This window comes from Primulina huaijiensis, chromosome 7 (assembly GCF_012295235.1).
Source record: "Primulina huaijiensis isolate GDHJ02 chromosome 7, ASM1229523v2, whole genome shotgun sequence".
NCBI lineage: Eukaryota > Viridiplantae > Streptophyta > Magnoliopsida > Lamiales > Gesneriaceae > Primulina > Primulina huaijiensis.
The window spans coordinates 2,744,922-2,760,604 of NC_133312.1; the positions used below are offsets into that span (position 1 = coordinate 2,744,922).

Below are 15,683 nucleotides of genomic sequence, written 5' to 3' on the forward strand. Positions count from 1 at the left end.
ATAATCATTTTTCGACATATTACAATCAATCAAAAAATTAAAAATACAACAGAATCGATAAAAAAAATAATTTACTAATGAAATAGATTTCAAAGTAGAATTCGAACTCGTGACCAAAAAAATATTGACTATATATTATACTTGATAACTTTTCTCACAATCATTATATCTGACTTAATTAAATATTTAGCTCTGGTAATTTTTTGTTATTAGTATTAAGGCAAAAATTTGTGTGAGAGGGTCTCACGGGTCGTATTTGGTGATACTGATATCTTATTTGGGTTATCCATGAAAAAATATTATTTTTTATGATAAGAGTATTATTTTTTATTGTAAATATCGGTAGGATTGACTCGTATGATAAAGATTCGTGAGACCGTCTCACAAGATACTCTAATATTAAACTTATTTTAGTATTCCAATTAAGGAAACTTATTTTATAAGAAAACTATATAAATTTAAGCATAGAACAATATTTTAATCTGATAAAATTATATAAATATGTAATCCGAAGTTTAATAGAGAAAACAAAACAAATGTGACTTATTTTAGATTTTAGAAAGGAAATAGGAAAAAGATAAAATGGAAGATTTCCTTAAACCCTAATGTCACAGAAGCCCAAGTTCTTTCTCTTTTTTTAACACACGCGCACTCGGAGGTACTGGCAAGAGGAACTGTGGATGGTGAGCATGGCAACGGAGAGCGAAGATTCGGAATCCATGGAAGAGCAAAGGACACCCAAAATTCCGGTATGGGATTTGCCGGATGTCCCGATGGGAAAGCTCCCGCCGCATCTCGAATTTCAGAGGACTCGCGTCCTCTGCAATTTTGATGCCCCAACTCAGGTGACTTACGTTTTCTCGATTATCTCCTTATCGTAATTCATCATTTTTGTTGCTGATGTTGATCAAGCTTTGTTTTGGGGGGTTATATAGACTGAAAAAATTCAGTCTTCGGGTGCGTATGCATCAATGGGAGTGGACAACAGCATGCAATTCGAAGTATTTCGCAACAATTTTAGAGTGGAAGCTATAAGACTTACGGAAGATGACATGGAATTCGATATGATCGGTATCGATGCTTCTTTGGCGAATGCTTTCCGCAGAATTCTCATAGCCGAGGTGACCAACTTGTTTTGTCTATATTTTGGATAAAAAAGTATTCGCTGTCAAAATTTTGTTGGATAAGGTGTCTGACAATTAATTGTTCCCCTAGCAGTATATTTTACCATATTGGCTGTTATATCTTATCTTGAGCATGAAGGAGCAGAGATAAGTGAAATGAGAACTATCTGTTGTGTTATCTTTGCATATTTTTGTCAGCAAACAGCTGCATTGATGTATTACACTTGAATAAGGCAGGTGCAGCATAACTCATGGTAGAATTAATCTAAAATAGATGTACAATTTTTTAAAATCTGTTAACATGGCTATACAATCACATGATAAAGATGCATTCTTCTTTGAGAGTATGTTGGGGTTAACTGCCGAAGTATTTTTGGCTATGATGGATTAATTTAATTAAAGCATGCTGTTTAACAAAGCAAAAATCTTTTTGGTCTTCCTTTGGACTGAATATTTTTATTTATTCTGTAAATTTGTTGTAGATTATTATCTCATTGCTAGTGGTTCAGATTGTTATTGCTTATTCTTGGGTTTATATGATATGAAACTTTAGATTTTTGGTAAATTATAGCTCTTTTGTGCATTAAATTTTGCTGTACTTTTTTCTTCCTTTGTTGTTTTTACTTAATTTAAATTCTCGGTTATTTTCAAAGAACAATTCTGTCCATAGACAGATGCCAGGATAATTTATTGGATAGATGACATTAGTTTTTGTTGATTTGTTTTTTTTCCTAGCTTCCCACGATGGCTATTGAAAAGGTTTTGATTGCAAACAACACCTCGGTGATTCAAGATGAGGTGCTCGCGCATAGATTGGGTCTCATTCCACTTAAAGTTGATCCAAGACTGTTTGACTATATGTCAGGTTTTAACTTTTCTCCTTTTCACCTGCTTTCTTTTTCCCCTCATTTCGACATATTACTGTAGCCTAAATGTTACTTTCTAGAAAATGACGAACCCAATGAGAAAAACACCATTGTTTTCAAACTCCATGTTCGCTGTGAAAGAGGCAGTTCACGAATTAAAGGTACTAAATATGTTTACCCATGAAATTATTGCATCTTCTCACTCTTTTTGTTGTCAACGTGTATTGTTCGTTTTTCCTTTGCTCTTTAAAAGTCGCATCTGTTTTTCTGTTTGAAACAATGCAGTGAAATCTGATGAGCTGAAGTGGCTGCCTAATGGCAGTGAGTTAATTCTGAATTCAGATAAATCCAATGCTGATTCAAGTTCGAAGATTAGAACTTACACTTCATTTAATTGCAGTCAAGATTCCCTCCCCGAATTTTCAACCAACCCAATTACTCCCAAGCATGAAGATATAATTATAGCTAAACTTGGACCTGGACAGGTATGCTTTACTTTGCAACTTGTGTAGTTATATTAAATTTACAAAACTCATACACTTACACAATGAGAATTAATGAGTGATAGTCAGAGACTCTACAGGCCTGCAAATAATATCGTATTTTGTCGCTGATATTTTTTTGTCACCTGATGGCTGATGCTTTATGAGATCTTGCGATTCTTACTCCAAGAATCTAAAAGATCTGTTTTATGCTTTTCTGAAATTTTGATAGCTACTATTATTCAGGAAATTGAGCTGGAAGCTCATGCAGTGAAAGGCATGGGTAAAGTACACGCAAAATGGTCCCCTGTCGCCACCACTTGGTATAGGATGCTCCCTGAGGTATCAAATGTGCTTATTCTTTTTATCTATTTATACTCCCATAGTCCCATTTTCCCCCAAACTTTGTGAGCATGAAATTGTGAGGCCTTGTCCTTGCCGGAATCCCGAAAGTGACAGAGAGCGTTCATTGTTAACTGAATCTTATGTACCATTTTTCTCTGCATCAAGGGACTTCTTTTGCTAACTCTGCTCAAATCACACTAAATTTTAACAAACATATGCCGTTACATATGCGATAATCAATTTTTCTAATGTGCATAGCACATACATTAATCACACTTGCAATCAGCAGGGCTGCCATTCTACCTGCCACTTTTTGTTTTTATCTGGTCCTCAACTCTACCCACTTACTTTGTCTTGGTATTGTCTGCATTGGTAATTGTTTCTTCCGTTATGTCTTATTTGGAGCTTGGGATATCATCTTACTTCAGGTGGTCCTAATATTATCTCATGATATCAACTTTTATCCTCATGTATCTATTATGCATACTCTCAAATGCTCAGTGCTGAGAAGCTGACTGCACATTCTTGAATTATTCATAAATTCGGACATCTCAGACTGCTCAAACTTGAGCACGAGCAACACTTAGATTTTTCTGGACCGCACATAAATTTTCAGTTTTTGCTTGTTATCGATGAACAATAATAAGATTGTTTGATAAAATCTATTATCTGCTTGTATAGGTTGTCTTGTTGCAAGATATTGAAGACGAGGAGGCAGAAGAACTTGTTAAGAAATGTCCTGTCAAAGTATTTGATATTGAAGATATTGGTAAAGGTACGTTTGCTGGCACCGATTGTCTCTGCATTTTTTGTGTTTACTGTTTGTACGTTAAGTTTTATCTAATTGAATGAATTACTGCACCCTGATTCGATATGTTGTAAGTTGTCTGATGAAAAAGGTTTTTGGTTAATTTTGTTTGTATACGGTTATTTGGTGATGTGCAGGTAGAAAAAGAGCTACTGTGGCAAGGCCCCGGTCTTGTACTCTTTGTCGAGAATGCATTAGAGGCGATGGTTGGGATAAATATGTGTCACTGCGGCGCGTAAAAGATCATTTTATTTGTAAGTGGAGCAAATCTTCATTCTAGTATTCCATTGTTTCGTGGTTACTAACTGTTTAGATTATTGGGTACTTAAAAACCCAGCATTAGTTTTAGTGATCCTTTTGGATGGTTGTGTTGGTTAATATCTACGAGAATTTTATGGTGGGTTCATTTTTTTGTTTCTTGTAGGATTTCTTAATTAAGTGGGGGCAGAGCTACCTTTGTAGACGTGGTTGTCACTAACTTTTCGTCCATGTTTATGTGAATTTCAATTTTTTCCACCTTTTCTTGTCTTGTTCCAAATTCAAGTTAAAGGTAACCATCCTTGGATCGTCGTCCACATTGTTGTTTGTTGTTCTCGTAGAAATTATACAATCATACTCACAAACAGTTCTGTATCTTGTTCCCTCATTTTGTCCGAAAGCAACTCCTATAGAACGATCTACATTTATGTTTCCTCGTTAAAATTTGTTGGAATCTGTAGCAGCTGAACAGAATTTCACGCCAACCGAAAAGGAAAGAATATTCACATTTCATTCTTTCTTTCTTTCGTAACTTGGCTAGAAAGCTTAGTTGTTTATGACATTTTATACTTGAATGGTAGCTTTGATATTGTGAACTTAGCTTTGATCTTGTGAAATCTACGTGAAACTTGGATCTTGGAACTGTTCACTGAAGCTGTCTTCAATTCACTTCCTCAGTTACAATTGAGTCGACTGGAGCATTACCTCCTGAGGAGCTGTTCATCGAAGCTGTGAAGATTTTGGAAGACAAGTGTATGCGGGTGATATCCGAACTTTCTTGACTCTGAAAATGGTAAATTACCGTTTTGTAATATTCTTTCCACAAACGTTTTGGTTTGATTGGAAATTTTCGTAGAGAGAGATCTTTATTTATTTTTATGTTTCATTCTCGAGCTTTCTGTTGTACTTATCCTTCCAAATTTGGTCAAATTTTGGTTCACTATTGATCTCAAGATCCCTGAAAGTGGAGTCTTGATCAATTCAAGCGGAACTATTGTCCACACCATAATCCAGTATCGGTCGCTTGATTTAAAATATTCGATCAGTGATAAAAAAGGAAAGAAAAATATTTTTTTTAAAAGAATTATACATACCATCAAGGGGGAATGTCCGCAGCAAGGCGATGCGGCCATTGAACAAGAGGAAGCGGAGAGAGAGCTGGATGACGATGTTTTGTTGAGTCTGTGCAACCAACACTGGTGGAGTTTCAGTTACCCACGGCATCAAAGACGGTACCCGCGGTGGAATGTACCACCCCCGATTTTGATGATGGCTCCGACGAGGTGTGCACGACAGAGAAGTGCCAATGCGTCGGCCAACCGAGTCATCATTTTAAGCGTGTCCATAGCAATATTTTAGATGAGATGAATCATGTCAATTTTTGCATCTTTTTTTGTTTTCACCACATAAAATATCCAAATGCTGAACAATAGGCTCAAAAGGGGCTTAAGACTCAGCTTAACCCCTCATGTGTAGTAACTAGTATGTGGACACGTGTGTTTATACTTAAATAAATCACTTGATTTGTAATCGTAATACAAGTACAATCATGCGCTCACACAACAGCAGGCACCAGATTAACTACGACCAGACAACATCAAGATGGAACTATGCATATCGAAAAAGCAATGCGACGAAAAAGCAATGATTGCGCACAACGTGATCAAAACTAGACGCACAAATGTAGTACTAGAAAACATAAAGGCAGCAAAAGAACTGTATTTAAACATTAGGCAGATGCATAATCAGCCAAAACATAGAGCACAACGTTGTTCAATTTCCCATGTTTTCTTTTCCTCGCAACAATTTTACATTACTACAGAACGAAGGGCTTGACCATGATTACTGTTGATACCTGCCGACCTCATCCAGGGATGTGTTTTTAGACCGAAATGTTTATAAATATACATTCCTTTTTCACACTATGCTTAGTAGTTCGTGCTTGAGCGCTGCATGCAGCAAAACCATTTTTTCTGCAAATCAAATACTTGCCGTCAGTTTTGAGACTCTCAAAAGCCAGATGGACTGACAAACTTCTAACCCAAAAAATATAAGTAAAAGCAGTACTGATTTCGTGCGGGAATGAATCTAATGAACAAATAATCAACTGATTTGTATCACATGCACAATTGGCAAACCTAAAAAAAATTCAATCTAATCATAGAACCACTTGCACCCTGAGTTTTTACATGTTCATTTCCATGACTAGTATTTGTATTCGTATCCAGCTTTGTGGGAGAATCAGGCTTCCCACCGGTTTTTTTGTCATCCCTTAACGAGGTAAAAATCGCTGTAAATCCCTCTGCCGAAGCAGGATCATTGACATCCCACTCTCCAAACTTTGGCATGGGCCTACCTTTCTCCTATCCGAAATGTACACATAAAGGTCAACAAATCTCCAAATCAGCTTTCAGTATTTCTCATTTAGATATGAAGTTTAAATCAAGGGTGCGGGTGCGGTGCAACTCCTAGCAAATTTAACAAAGTCGAACAAATTCTAGTATTGATGAACCTCACATTGTGACGACCCAGATATATGTATCATCACATCTCCAGAAAGTAGTGGTTTCAATCATAACAAGTACTGAAATTGCAAATAGGAAAGAAAGATATAAATCGTACAATTTCCATAGTTTCTTGAACTATTGAAATGTTTATGAATGTAATCGTGGTAAATCTGTGAGAAAAGAATCGAGGTTGGTAGCAAGATTATCACTGAGTAGTACGAAATTCAAGTTTGGTCAATAAGAAGTCACCTGAATGTAGATGCATAAGTACGACATATTAAATACAATCTTCCAAGGAAGCTTGAGGTTTCTTGATGCATCTACTCAACATTCAGGCTTTGAGAAATAACTCAGATCAGCTCATGCTAGGATGAGCTTACAAAAGCTTCATTTGCTGTTGAAATTACTTTTCCAAGAAGCTCGGGCTCATGGGAAGGGTTCCGATCATAATATTTACATTTTAATATGCCCCTGCACATGTATACCAAGTATCGGGGGATATATACCCGAACCTGATTACACATGCACGTTGGTAGGACGTCAGATAATAAAGGCCACCACTACCACTGACTAATTTTAAAAAGCATATGGGATTTCGCGTATCAGTAGTTTTAAACCTGTGGGCCATGGTTTCAGGGGGTGAAGCTAGGACCTTGAGTCTAAGAAGCAACATACATATATTTAGCCATCTCTGTAATTTTTTTGAGGCTTTCAAAGATGCAATGACAAGCTATAATTAAATTGTTTTACAAGATCAAGAAGAATTTTCAACACCACGGGAAAGTGACCACCCTAAGTTTTATGTTAGTAATATTTATACTTTAAAAATTATAAAGATGCATATCGCGGGAAGGAATCTAATGGTATAACTTCACAAATTAATGAGACCTGGGGCAGGCATATGTTTTGCTAGTTCCCTTTCGCTCAGGGGAAGTTTTTCATTCATGTGAATAACGAAACTTGGTGGATGTAAGTCATACACTATGTCAACTACGATACAAGATGAAACGTGCAAGGCGTCACATTGCAAAATAGGAACAGAGAAGAGTTAAAGAGATATGCTACCGTACAATTTTCTGCGGGACCAACAAATTGTAGTTCACTACTAGTAACTGCGCATCATAAACAAGGCAATATAAAATATGACGACATGTAACACAAGAGTAACAGTTTCAACTATCTGAAATCACAAAAATAGGTGTGTTAGAAACTTTATTCAGACCAATTGAGAGTATCCCTAATATTTAGATCAACGTATAAATCAAACAATATCGAAAACCTTCAAGAGTTTCCTCGAGAACGAAAGCAGCTGAAAGAACTTAGAAAGTTGGTCTTTTCGTTGATTTATTATCAATTATTCTCCTTTTCGAAGGGAGTATCGTTTCCATAAGTTCCTCTAATTCTGCTTGAAATTTTTCATGAAAAAGAAATCAATCGAACAAATTCCAGCAATCAATCACTGGTGACGAACAATCCAATTTATACAGAGCACTTTTAGCTTAGGTTAACCAAGCAAACTTTCAGCAGAATATTCCCCAAGACGATCAATAAAAAAAAATGAAGACGACCAGAAATTCAACAACTAAATGAAAAGAAACAGCAAATATATCAGGGAGAAGGAGAACCAAATCCGAAATCAGATTAATACGCAAAAACCGCGGCCATATTCAATAACGTACCGTCATGAATCCTCAAGAAGAACTATTTCCCAGCAGAGATAATGAAAATCTAGCCGTAGTATAGCGAATTCGAAAGATAAAGATGAAGAAAAAGATTGTCGGAGCAAAACTATGCATGTGTCTGTACTCCAAAACAAATTACTTGAAATTCTAATATATTTTAAATCAAATTATACCAACACGTGCGTAACGTTGAAAAAAAGGGGGAGTTGATGAAAAATCTCCAATCAAAATATTTATTTGGGTTTATTTCCTACCCACAAAATTGTGTTACTATGTCATACAAATTGTGGTACACTTCATGTGGAAATGTGGTACTAAAAAAGTACCCAGAGACTAAATACAAAAAAAAACGATGGCTGGGGACTGGAGGCCAATTTCCCGTTGAAAAAAATATGGAAGCCCAAAAGTATCGAAAATACTGCTATGAAAAATTCGGCACGATATGATATCGATATCCAAATTGTCGGTATAATCTCTGCATTAAATTTTGAAAATTTTGGTATACGGAAGCAATATTTATAAATTAAATAAATAAAATAAGAAAACTAAGGTCAATGACTCAAATGACCAATTTTTAAAATATAAAACTATTTGGTCTAAATTTACGTGATCATATAGCAATGATTTTTTTGGTAGTGAATATGTATTTCTTTGGGTATGAAACTGTATAATATTGATATTATACCGACATCTCGATATATCGCAAATATTCGATATAAATAATATATTATTAATATCGTAGAAAAAATTCAATTCTTCCAAAAATTTTGACAAACGGAAACCACACTCAAACAAACCTCTTGTGGATGAGTATGCCAACGATGCAAGAAGACCCAGAATTTAGTGGAGCAATATCCTTTTGAATGCTTTTGACGCGACGAGGTAAATTGCCAAAAACCTCATTGTCGAAGAGAAATTGTTAGGATGGACTATTATAGGAGGGATTTGGATCTTCTCGTTTAATCTGACAACTTTTTAAATTTATTTCATATGGTGTGATGTTCATAAGATGATCATGTGATCATCTCGTGTAAAAAGTGCACAATATCAAGTGCCGTGTTTTCAAAACAATACAAGATCCAAATCCATTATAGGAGGAGCTATTTCCAATAATCCAACCCAAATAAATCAAAATTCTTGCATCCAAAATGTATTTGCAGAGGACAAAATCCTTTATTAATTAAGGTTCTAGAAATAGCCATGACAACAAAGCCAAGAGGAAGGAATATCAATTGGAATTACAGGCTTTTTCCCTATGGGATCCAGCCTGTACTGCACACTAATGGAATACCATTTTCATTATCTATTTAATGGAATATCATTTTCATTTTAAAAAAAATAAAAGACTAAAATCACCAAAATAAAAAATAAAAATTTACGGCCTAAAACTAAATTTGATAATATAGATATCAAAATCACAAATATATAAATGTAGAGAACTAAAATTACGATTCTGCATTCGAAAAATAAACAACAATAAATAAATTTAATTGAGCATCATTTAAGTCAACAATAAAACAACTGCTTCTATAATTTGGCTGACTTGATTCACACGAACCACCAAGCATGGTTGAAATAAATCAAATTGTAGCCCCCAGATCATAAGTGAGTTGGTAAGGTTTGGGATGACGTGGATTGATCATACTTCCCAACGTCGTACAATTGATTCTCGTGTGGAACATATTTTTTACTACAATATTGCGAGAAATATTCTGAAGGTCGGTGTTTGTTTTCTTCTTCGAATCCTTACCTATTGGTACACATCTAACTAACTCATGTAACAGAGTTTACCATAATCAATAAACCTTTGAAAAATAATTATCAAATTGCCGTAGAAAAGCTAGGAAAGTAGGAAACCGTGTGGATGACCGTGAATCTATGTGAACAGTGAAATTTGAAAGACTTCATAAATATAAAAGGCAAAAACTTGTCTTAAACGATCTCACGGGTCTTTTTTTGTGAGACATATCTCTTATTTGGGTCATCTATGAAAATTATTACTTTTTATGCTAAGAGTATTATTTTTTATTGTGAATATCGATATAATTGATCCATCTCACAGATAAAAATTCGTGAGATCGTCTCACAATAGATCTATTCTCAATATAAATAGGAGAGGTGGGCACACCACCTAATTAATTGTGAGGTTTGTCCTCTACAAAAGCCATGTCCAATAGCTTCCCACAAAGACAAAAAGAAAAAATATTCTATAATAATTTTAATAATATTAATAGAAATTTATCTCATATATTAATAATGAAAAATTACAAAATATTAATTATGAATATTACAAATACTTACTTGCCATTCATTTAAAGTTTGCATTTTATAGTACCAATCTTAATGTTTTACATAAAAGAGTAATTTAAAATACAATAAATGCGATATCTATGTATATTAAAACCTGAATTCTATTGAATTAAGTGTCAACGAAAAAAAAGAAAAAGAAAAAAGAAACCATGGCACGTGATCCCCTCAGACAACAATTTATTAAAGATTTATATAATCTTATATTGTCATTAGTTACTAAGATGTCTCAAAATGGCGCAACAATTGAATTAATTATATGCAATCCTAGACAACTATACCACGTCTCTTTCGTTTACTGTCCTATGCTTTTAAATAATCAAACACATTAAGGTTTAGGTTTACCTAATTATTATAAAATATTCTTAATTTATAGTGGATATTAATAACAGTGATAAAAAAATGAAATTTTGAATCGCAGTTTGAAGTTGGAAAAATAGACTAGACTAGACTAAGACTTTGCAATTAAACCTAGAATCAGACGCACTAAGTTGAAAGAAAATTATCTGATATCAAAATATTAAGTTTGAGACGTTATTTTAAATTCGAGACTCGATTGTAACGGTTCAATTGCGAACGAGAGAAGTTAAAGTTGTCGTTTTCATGAATTTATTGTACACGACTTGTAGTGGCAGAATTAAAAGAAATTAGTCCAACTGTAAAACTAAATTTTCCATGAATGAAATGGTAAATGCACTGGCTGCTAGTAAAAATCAAATGAATTGGAAAATAACACCCGTAGGGACACACAAGTAGAAACAAAAAGCGAAAATAAAATAAAAAAAGGAGAATTCAATCTCAGTAAAAGTAAAATCTAAAGCGGTAAAAACGTAGACCACACGGTGAGAATCAAAGCTCCCAAAATTCCACCGCCAATTTGGACCATTTCAGCACCACTCGAATCCTGATCAGCCACATCTCCGTCAGGACCATCTGCCGGAGATTCCGACGGGCCAGGAGGAGCCGGAGGTGACTTGTGCTTGCTTTTTGAAGACTTGGGTGACTCGGCTGCAGGACCAGGAGCGGGAGCTGGAGCCAGCCCACCAAGTTTGGACAATTCCGGCGGCACTAAAACCTTGTTCACTTGGAAGATCGCCAGGGGCTGGTTATCCACTAGAGTGTTTATAATCTTGGCGGTTACGAGTTTCGTTATTATTGTGACATCGGTGCCATCATTCTGCACGGTGAATACGAACTTGTTTCCTACGGTGGCTAGGGTGCTGGTGAGGCCATTGTTGGATCTCAAGCCAGGCAACGATTCGTAAAACGGCATTGCGTGGTATTCGAGTAAAGATTGTTGATCTGCTGCTGTTAAGTTATTGTATTTTGGCAGGAAAGATTTCATGGCTTCATCCCCGGGGCAAAATATTGTCAATCCACTGTCGATATTGCCTTCGAACGTGGTTTCAGCAGGACTACCCGCAAGGGTATCGGCGAAGACCTTGCAGCCGTGAGCCGACATCAGCTTCGTGATATTCACCTGGCTCGGAGCCGGCGCTGGGGCCTCGGCTTCATATGACGGCAAGAGGTTGGAGATCTGAATGATGGAGATGTCGTACGGTTGAGCTTCGACAGACTTGACAAAAGTGGCTGAAATGTTGCCCCCATTGTCCTCGGGAGAGAAACCCACTTTCCCACGGCTGAGATCGGTTATATTAACGAAACCGGAAGAGCCAGTGGCGGAGCCGGTGGCTTGGTACATGGTAGCTGCCAGTGCGCTTCCGTCGGTGATCTGGTGGAGCTTCTTGGCGTCGAAGTAGTCGAGCAGAACGTGGAATGAGAGGACATTCTTTATCCCGCCGAGAGTGAGGTGTTTGGCGAGAAGATCTGTCATCCCTGGATTGTCCACCACGCACACGGTGATGGTCCTCCGCCGGTTGATCTCCGGAGCCAGCTGGGTAACAGATAAGTAGTGGTTGAAGGTTGAGAATTCAGAATGTTTATCTAGCATGGAGGTGACGTTGAACGCATCGGTGGTGGGAAAGACAATCAAGACGGCAAGAAAAATCGCGGCGGCACCGCCCCGGAGCTGCATTGTGTGCTGAAAGAACAGATCCAGTGGTGTGGATAGAGGCAAGAGTGAGTGCAGCGGTGGAGTGGATATAAAAAGTGAGCTTGAGACAGTTCAAAGGGTTATTGGTAATCATGACCTGTTTCCCAACATTACAGATAACATATGCATACTGTGCCTTAAATGAACTTGGGTCGTTGGATCTAGCATAGATATTTTGGATTTGAATAAGCTTTTTTAGTAGCCATTTGCATTTCTTTTTGTCTAAGAATAATTGTGATGCTGAGGGCAGTTAAAACTTTGTGTAAAATATATAAAATTATTTTTTAAAAAATAGTTCTTTATAACTATTTTCTGATTAAAAATTTAAAAAATGTTGTGAAAAAGTAAAAATTTACGGTAAAAAGTAAAAATCTCAAACTCTCAAAATTATCACACTACACACTTTATAATATTTTTCTCTCAACTCAATTGTGATTTTCTTCACAAATGAGAGATCTGTTTATATGAAATTTTTACAAATAATCCAAAAATAAATTACATCATTACCTTCATCATCACACACAAATTTCAATATTCAACAACTAATTTTACTTAATTTTCAACATTCAAATATTCAACATTCAAATATTCAATACACACATTTTAAATATTATTTTTCAACAATCCCTCTTGTGATGATGATCATAATGATTGTCTTCATTACGTGTTTTTATACTGCCTCGTTAAAAACCTTACTAGGAAATACCCATTGGGATAAAAACCATAGTAAGGGAAAAAGAGTGCAGTCACGTAAACTCCCCCTCATGTTGACACGAACAATTCTTCACAAATTTCGTAGATTGCGCATCCCAATATTATATATGTGCTTTCTGAATATTGTCGTAGGAAGTGCCTTTGTGAAGAGATCTGATGAGTTTTCACTTGATTGAATGTGACGAACATCAATACATTTATTCTTCTCAAGCTCCTTGGTGAATGCGAAGAACTTAGGAGGAATATGTTTAGTTCTGTCGCTTTTTATGTATCCTTCTTTCATTTGAGCAACACATGCAGCATTATCTTCATATAGTATCACAGGCTTCTCGTCGAATGATAATCCGCATGAGATTTGGATATGTTGAGTCATTGATTTTAACCACACACATTCACGGCTTGCTTCATGTAGTGCAATAATCTCGGCATGATTTGATGAAGTTGTTACAAGTGTTTGTTTCTGTGAACGCCAAGAAATTGCAGTGCCTCCACGAGTAAATACATATCCAGTTTGAGAACGTGCTTTGTGTGGATCAGATAAGTATCCAGCATCGGCATAACCAATTATACTTGGATTAGCATCTTTTGAATACAAAAGTCCCAAGTCTGTCGTTCCTCGTAGATAACGGAATATATGTTTAATTCCGTTCCAATGTCTCTTTGTTGGATATGTGCTAAATCTTGCCAATAAATTTACGGCAAAAGATATATCAGGCCTTGTACAATTTGTAAGATACATAAGGGCACCGATAGCACTTAAATATGGTACTTCTGGACCAAGAATATCTTCATCATCTTCACATGGACGAAATGGATCCTTTTCTATGTTTAATGATCTAACAACCATTGGAGTACTTAAAGGATTTGATTTATCCATATTAAAACGTTTAAGGATCTTTTCTGTATAATTTTTCTGGTGAACAAATATTCCACATTCTTTTTGTTCAATTTGTAAACCCATACAATACTTGGTTTTTCCAAGATCCTTCATTTCAAATTCTTCCTTCAAGTATGACACAACTTCATGAATTTCATTATTCGTTCCAATGATGTTTAAATCATTAACATATACAGCAATAATTACGCATCCGGATGTTGTTTTCTTAATTAAAACACAAGGGCATATTGAATTATTTACATATCCCTTTTTCATCAAATGATCACTTAGCCGATTATACCACATTCGGCCAGATTGCTTTAACCCATATAATGATCTTTGTAATTTCACAGAATAACATTCTTTGGGTTTTGAACTTTGTGCTTCAGGCATCTTAAATCTTTCAGGGATTTTCATATATATATATTACTATCAAGTGATCCATATAAGTAAGATGTAACAACATCCATAAGACGCATTTCTAAATTTTCAGATACTGTCAAGCTAATCAAATATCGAAACGTAATTGCATCAATCACGGAAGAATACGTTTCTTCATAATCAATTCTAGGCCTTTGAGAAAAACCTTGTGTAACAACTCGAGCTTTATATCTTACTATTTCATTTTTCTCATTTCGCTTTCGAATAAAAACCAATTTGTATCCAACAGGTTTTACACCTTCAGGTGTAAGGACTATAGGTCCAAAAACATTACATTTATTTAGCGAATCCAATTCAACCTGGATAGCATCTTTCCATTTTATCCAATCCTGCGGATTTTTACATTCACCAAAAGATTTTGGTTCATGATCTTCATTATCATTTATGATGTCGATTGCCACAATATAAGAAAATATATCATCAATTTCTTCTATATCTTTTCGGTTCCATATTTTTTCAGTATTAATATAATTCATAGAGATTTCATAATTCTCGTCAGTTTGTGGTTCTGACAGAACATTTTCATCATCATGTGTTTCTTCAGGAACAACATTCTCTATTTTGTGATCATCATGTGTTTTTTCAAGAACATCATTCTCTATTTTGTGATCATTGTGTTTCTCTATGAATTTTCTTTTTCGAGGATTTTTATCCTCGGAACCGACTGGTCTTCCACGCTTCAGGCGTTTTACGACATCATGACTTTGTTCAATTTTTTTCTTTGGAATTTCAATTCGAGCTGGAGCATTTACAGCATGTATATATGATTTAGTTACCCCTTTTGTATCTGTAAATGCATCTGGTATTTGATTTGCTATTCTTTGCAAGTGCACAATTTGCTGTACATCTTTTTCACATTGTTGTGTTCTTGGATCCAGATGTAACAATGATGATACATACCATGTAATTTCTTTTTCGGTATGTTTCTTGTCTCCCCCTAACATTGGGAAGATTTCCTCATTAAAATGACAATCAGCAAAACGTGCTGTGAACACGTCGCCTGTCTGAGGTTCAAGATATCGAATGATTGATGGACTATCATAACCGATATAAATACCAATCTTTCTTTGAGGTTCCATTTTCTTTCGTTGAGGTGGTGCAATAGGCACATACACCATACATCCAAAAATTCTCAGATGAGAAATGTCTGGTTCTTTACCAAATGCAAGCTGCAATGGGGAGTATTTATGATATGCACTTGGTCTGATGCGAATTAATG

The 15,683-nt window shown here is 35.6% G+C and overlaps 2 protein-coding genes and 1 long non-coding RNA gene across 3 annotated transcripts; 1 reads left to right on the forward strand and 2 right to left on the reverse strand.

Moving 5' to 3' along the window:
• Positions 1 to 598: 598 nt before the first annotated feature.
• On the forward strand, positions 599 to 4,769 carry LOC140980712 (uncharacterized). The gene is made up of 9 exons (XM_073446735.1): positions 599 to 845; positions 936 to 1,121; positions 1,860 to 1,989; positions 2,071 to 2,151; positions 2,276 to 2,475; positions 2,719 to 2,814; positions 3,499 to 3,592; positions 3,763 to 3,879; positions 4,562 to 4,769. Exons 1-9 carry the CDS (start codon positions 681 to 683, stop codon positions 4,663 to 4,665), a joined length of 1,173 nt encoding a protein of 390 aa, XP_073302836.1. The 5' UTR covers positions 599 to 680; the 3' UTR covers positions 4,666 to 4,769.
• On the reverse strand, positions 4,562 to 8,199 carry LOC140980713 (uncharacterized). Its single transcript, XR_012175993.1, has 3 exons — positions 8,070 to 8,199; positions 6,058 to 6,246; positions 4,562 to 5,856 (listed from the first exon to the last, which is right to left on the reverse strand). It is a non-coding gene; the product is annotated as an uncharacterized lncRNA (long non-coding RNA).
• A 2,879-nt stretch (positions 8,200 to 11,078) lies between these two features.
• On the reverse strand, positions 11,079 to 12,516 carry LOC140980596 (fasciclin-like arabinogalactan protein 1). Its single transcript, XM_073446519.1, has one exon. The coding sequence runs from the start codon at positions 12,412 to 12,414 to the stop codon at positions 11,194 to 11,196; it is 1,221 nt and encodes a 406-aa protein (XP_073302620.1). The 5' UTR covers positions 12,415 to 12,516; the 3' UTR covers positions 11,079 to 11,193.
• Between the last annotated feature and the right edge of the window lie 3,167 nt (positions 12,517 to 15,683).

Bases quoted from the DNA above. Each gene is read 5' to 3' on its own strand.
- LOC140980596 (XM_073446519.1), bottom strand. From the start codon at position 12,414: ATGCAGCTCCGGGGCGGTGCCGCCGCGATTTTTCTTGCCGTCTTGATT.
- LOC140980712 (XM_073446735.1), top strand. From the start codon at position 681: ATGGTGAGCATGGCAACGGAGAGCGAAGATTCGGAATCCATGGAAGAG. The intron at 1,990-2,070 runs GTTTTAACTTTT...GTTACTTTCTAG, and splicing joins ACTGTTTGACTATATGTCAG to AAAATGACGAACCCAATGAG. The intron at 2,815-3,498 runs GTATCAAATGTG...CTGCTTGTATAG, and splicing joins GGTATAGGATGCTCCCTGAG to GTTGTCTTGTTGCAAGATAT.